General features: G+C 41.3%; 2 protein-coding genes across 2 annotated transcripts; both read left to right on the top strand.

Moving 5' to 3' along the window:
• Positions 1-21: 21 nt before the first annotated feature.
• FA14DRAFT_143920 (uncharacterized protein) lies at positions 22-4267 on the top strand (the record flags this gene model as incomplete). Its single annotated transcript, XM_025497228.1, has 2 exons — positions 22-2282; positions 2334-4267. Exons 1-2 carry the CDS (start codon positions 29-31, stop codon positions 4265-4267), a joined length of 4188 nt encoding a protein of 1395 aa, XP_025354908.1. The 5' UTR covers positions 22-28.
• Positions 4268-5246: 979 nt separating this feature from the next.
• Positions 5247-5993, top strand: FA14DRAFT_178012 (MFS general substrate transporter; the record flags this gene model as incomplete). The annotated part of the gene is made up of 1 exon (XM_025500805.1): positions 5247-5993. A coding segment is annotated over one exon (747 nt), but the record flags the coding sequence as incomplete, so codon positions are not given.
• Between the last annotated feature and the right edge of the window lie 7 nt (positions 5994-6000).

A 6000-nucleotide genomic window follows, 5' to 3' on the forward strand; every position in this document is an offset into this window, starting at 1 on the left:
CCTATTTACCATCCACGATGATATAGACATGAGTTCAACTACAACAGATCGTTATCCACCCAGGAGGTGGTATAGAAGAGTTCCATTCATTCCTGCAAAACCAAGAACGGATCGATTATGTGAACCTTTAGACCGATCTGATGATGATGATACAAACGATGCGGATAAAGAACATTATGCAAATCCAGTATTTCCGGAAATGAATGCAAATTGGCTTTCACTCGTTAGCTTTCAATGGCTTTCACGTATTCTGTCAATTGGATATACAAGACCATTGCAAGCGGATGAATTATATTCTATGCCCCAACATAGAAGGGCAAAAGTATACGCCGATAGACTTGAACAAGCATGGGAAAGGAGAACAGCAGAAGCAAAAGCAAGAAATGCACAACCACATAAAGATTCTATATTTGACGCACTGCCATCCACTTGGAGAAAGATTCGTGGTGGCAAACCTGTCAAAAAGAAACACTATGAGCCTAGTCTTACTTGGTCCTTAAACGAAGTGGCATTCAGTTGGTTTTGGATGGGTGGCGCGTTCAAGTTCATAGGAGATATGTCTTTGATCACCAGTCCACTCTTGGTTCGTTCGATTATTGAGACACTAGGAGATCCTTCCGAACAAGCTATGAGCAAAGGGTTCGGACTTGGAGTAGGTTTGTTCTTACTTCTCGCTCTGTCGGTCATTGGAAATGTACACGGGTTCTATCGTTCATACTCTACCGGAATCGCACTTCGTGGTGCATTGATTCATACCGTCTATAGAAGGGCGACAAACTTATCCGAAAAAGCAAGAGTACGTGATGGAGGATTCGGAACGGGTAAATTGGTCAGTTTAGTCAGTGCAGATGTTTCGAGAATCGATTTCGTTTGTGGTTATTTTCATATGGGTTGGACTTCTTTATTTCAAATAGCCGTCGTTGCAGCTTTAGTCATTTGGAGTTTGGGTTATAGTGCCCTTCCTGGACTTGCTCTTATTGCACTTTTATATCCACTTCAAAATGTTATGGTACGCAAATTATTTCAACTTCGACGTAGAAGTTTGGTTTACACAGATGCAAGAATCAAAGCAGTTGTTGAAGCAATTGCTTCTATTCGATTAATCAAAACATATGCATGGGAACCTGCCGTACTTTCACGTATTTCAAAAGCAAGAGCAAGTGAAATGGGATTCTTGCGAAAGCGTTTAATCTTGCGTGCAGTCAATACGGCAGTCAGTTTTACCGCTCCAACTTTGGCAGCCGTTGTAAGCTTTGTTTGTTATAGTGCAGTTGGCAACACACTTGATGCAGGACCAATCTTTTCAACTTTAACATTCTTTTTGCTCTTACGAACGCCTTTGCAGATGTTACCAGTCGTTTTAAGTGCATTGGCCGATGCTCGTGCTGCTGTTGATCGATTGCAAACATTCATGCAAGCAGATCTACGTTCGCCTTACGATGTAGCAGGACCTCAAATCACACCAAAAGATGAAATGCCACAAAAAGGAGATATGGTTTCAATCGATCATACAACATTTGCACATCACGATGACGATGACGATGAAAAGACTGAGAAACCAACAGGCGGAAGAAGTACGAGATTACACATTGATTCATTTCACGTCAAAGCTGGACAATTGGCATGCATTGTTGGACCGGTTGGATCAGGAAAATCATCGTTATTGCGTGCTTTGATTGGGGATATGCAAGTGGCAGGAGAAGGTGGATCGGGAGCAAAAATCGCAGGAAAGATTTCTTATTGTCCTCAACAGGCTTGGCTGTTAAGTTCGAGTGTTCGTGATAATATCGTGTTTGGCAGACATTTTGATCAAAGACGTTATGATGACGTTTTAGAGAGATGCTCTTTGCATGCCGATCTAGCAACACTTTCTCACGGAGACGAAACAGTTGTAGGCGAGAAAGGTATTTCACTCTCCGGAGGGCAAAAGCAAAGAATCAGTTTAGCAAGAGCTCTTTATAGTTCCGAAACAAAATTGAAGATATTGGATGATTGTTTTTCCGCTTTGGATGCACATGTTGGCAAAGAAGTGTTTGAACAGGGAATTCTACAATCAAGACGATACGGAGATGGAGAAGATTCAACGTGTATCTTGGTCACCCATTCTCTCAGCCTTTTACCACGTGCTGATGTCATCTTTTATCTGGACGAAGGTCGTATTGCGGAGCAAGGTACCTTCTCAGATTTGATGCAAAAGCAAGACGGATATCTTGCAGAATTAGTTCAACAGCATGGAGCAAAGACTGGCTCGCGTAGCAAAGAAGAGGAAGACTTAACAACAAGTGAAGAAGAATCCAGTGACGACAATGACACACACATTATGGAAAACCAAGATGAAGCAAAAGAGAACAAAGAGGTGGAAAAAGATGCTGTCAAGAAACCGGAAAAGACTGCCGACATCATGCAAAAGGAAGAACGTTTAGTCGGTTCAGTGACGGCAAAGACGTACATCAATTATGTTTTACTCGGACATGCACCCTTAACGGTTCCACTTTTTGTTGTCTCAATTATTGCTTATCAAGGCACAACGATTATGAGTCCATTTTGGTTAAATTGGTGGCAAGGAAGAACGTTGAAAGGAGTTTCAAACGATACCTATATGGGCGTTTATGCTGCTCTTGGTATAGGACAAAGTCTTGGATTATTTTGCATGAGCGCTTCTTTTGCTTTGTTTGCATTTTATGTTTCAAACGAACTTCATTCGAAAGCTGCTAAACGAATCCTGCTTGCACCGATTGCATTCTTTGATACCACTCCTCAAGGCAGAATCACACACAGATTCAGCAAAGATATTGATGCGATCGATAATGTGGTCGGTGAAACGTTGAGATTGTTTATCAGTACAACCGTTCAAGCATTTGGATCAATTATCTTGGTGGCAATCATTTTGCCTTACTTTCTTGCCATCGCTGCCGTTGTGGTGATTGCGTACGTTTGGACGGGAATGTTTTATCGACCAAGCTCACGTGAATTGAGAAGGTTGAATAATGTTTTGCGTTCAAAGATTTATGAACATTTTTCTGAATCACTATCTGGTTTGGCAACATTACGAGCGTATGATGCTTTGCCACTCTTTGTACAAGAAAATGGAAGAAGGATAGATTCGGAAAACAAGGCATACTGGCTTTCGATCGCTTGTCAACGTTGGCTAAATATTCGATTGGATATGTTTGGTGCACTCCTTTGTTTAGGAACGGCAATGCTCGTCGTTGGTTTACGCGGTACAATCTCCCCGGGAAGCGGAGGTGTTGTTTTATCATATATGGTCACCGTTCAAAGTGTTTTTGGTCAAATGATTCGTCAATCTGCTGAAATTGAGAATAATATGAATAGTATCGAACGTGTTTTGCATTATGCCAATTCGGTCGAACAAGAGAAGCCACATAATGTCAAACAAATCGACGAAAAGCTCAAAGCTGATCAATGGCCACAAGAAGGACATCTTCAACTAGCACAATTGACAGCCAGTCATCGGGAGGGATTACCACCTGCTTTGAAGGAAGTCAGTCTAGACATCAAACCTGGACAAAAGATTGGTGTTGTTGGAAGAACGGGCGCAGGAAAGACGACTTTATTGTCAGCTTTACTTAGAATGATGGAGGCAACAAACGGTAGTATTTCGATTGACAATCAAGATATTTCGCAAATCGGTCTTTCGTTATTGAGACAGAGTATTTCCGTTATTTCACAAGATGCAGTTTTGTTTAAAGGATCATTGCGTTACAACCTTGATCCTTTTGAAGAACACGATGACGTTCATCTTTGGCAAGCACTTAAATCTGCCAGGTTGGCCGGATTCGAAGAAGATCAAGTGACACAAACGAAAAGTGTAAACAGTAGCGAAGAAAAGATCGAAGAAACAAGCGCAAGGAAAGGATTGGATCTTGATATGGACATTACCGAAGAAGGAAACAATCTTTCACAAGGACAAAGAGCGCTCGTTTCTATTGCAAGAGCACTGGTAAAGCAGGCAAAGATTGTTGTTTTAGATGAAGCTACTGCATCGGTTGATAGTGCTACAGATGCACACATTCAAACAATGCTCCAAACATCACTCAAACATTGTACCGTAATCACAGTGGCTCATCGATTGGATACCGTTGTTGGACGATCAGATGCGATTTGTGTCATGGATCAAGGAAGGGTGGCAGAATATGATAATCCGATCAATTTGTTCCGTCAAAATGGCATCTTTACACAATTGTGTACAAGTGCATCGATTGATGAAATCAGTATCATCAAAGCACAACAATCTTCTGGTCGTTGATAGAATATATAGAATTGTACTTTATAATGAATTCAATCTCATCTTCACGTGTTTTAGCCAAGAGTTTTCAATTCGGCTCTTCGCCATGCAAGTGAAGTTTCTCGGATTTTGTCGATCAATCGCATGCATATCATCTGATTTACTGTACAGGAGAATTAAAAGTACGGTGTTTATAGGATTATGCAAGGTCCCGACGTGATAATAGAGTATAAGATGTATAATGACGATAAAAAGTCTTACAAAATATCAGCAAAGAATGGAAGCTCGGTAAGTCTTTGTCCAATCAGGTTTTCAAATCATGCTTGTAAGATGAATAAGTTTTGCCAAGAAGATCGTAAAAAGTTTTTTGGTTTATAATCGGATAAAGAGGAAGAACGTTTACCGGTGGAAGTGCCGTTTTTTATTCTTCCCGCCTCTGCCGCCGTTTGAGACTAAAAGTTTTTTGTTTTCTTTGCAGCACACTGACAATGTACTGGAGACGGACTGACTCGGAGCTTATTCATGCATTGACTTAGTGTGCGATAAAACACGCGTCTCTTTTTATTTTCAATTAGAAATCTTTAACCGAACACGGCGTTTAAAAGAGGTAGATCATGCAGAAGAGTGTTCTTGTACCAGATTGTTTTGTTGGAAGTGACGTACATCGCCGGATCAACTATAGCTCAATGCGTTTCGTTCAATTCAAGGCCGCACTCCTCCTATTCCACCCCCACTTTAACCCTGCATACATTCAACTTATGGAAAAAAAAGTTTTTAGGGCAGATTTACAAATTCAGGTTTCATGCTTCTCTGTCGATGTACTCCTCTCTCTCTCTCCCTTCTAATCCCCACGCCCCACTCGTCACTCTGCATCGTTTTTCGGGCGCATGACCACAAGAACAAAGGTGAAAATGAATGAAAATAGAAATTGACCTATATATAGTAGATCACATAATATTCAATCATCCATTTTCCCCATCATCCTCTTTTTACCTAAAAGATGACTTTGCTCACAAGTAGGACAAACACAATGGGCCTTCGTGGCTCAAAGCTACGATTAGCCATCACTTTGACAGCCGTTACAGGTTTCTCCTTGTTCGGTTACGATCAAGGTTTGATGTCCGGTATTATTACCGCTCCTCAATTTTGGAAAGAATTTCCAAGCGTTGCAGGTAAAGATCAACATGCAACAGTCGTTCAAGGTGCAGTAACTGCTTGTTATGAAATCGGTTGCTTCTTTGGTGCAGTTGGCGCTTTATTCTGTGGTGACAAAACTGGTCGTCGTCCAATCGTTCTTGTCGGTTCAGTTTTGTTGACTATCGGTACATTTATCTCAATCTTTGCTTTCGGTCCTCATTTCGGTTTGGGTCAATTCGTTATCGGTCGTGTAATCAGTGGTCTCGGTAACGGAATGAACACTGCCACAATTCCAGTTTGGCAATCCGAATTATCCAAAGCTCATAACCGTGGTTTATTGGTCAGCTTTGAAGGTTCAGTTATTGCTGTTGGTACCTTTGTTGCATACTGGATCGATTTCGGATGCAGTTACGATGAATCTTCTTTCTCATGGCGTTTCCCTGTCGCATTCCAAATCGTATTTGCCGTTGCAGTATTCTTCGGAATGCTCTACTTGCCTGAATCTCCACGTTGGCTAATCGGTCAAGGTCGTATCGAAGAAGCAACTCACGTTTTGCGAGAAGTTGGCGGAGATGGAGAAAATGAAGAAGAAATCAAAGCAGAAATGAAAGTTATGC

This window comes from Meira miltonrushii (assembly GCF_003144205.1).
Source record: "Meira miltonrushii strain MCA 3882 unplaced genomic scaffold FA14scaffold_2, whole genome shotgun sequence".
Lineage (NCBI taxonomy): Eukaryota > Fungi > Basidiomycota > Exobasidiomycetes > Exobasidiales > Brachybasidiaceae > Meira > Meira miltonrushii.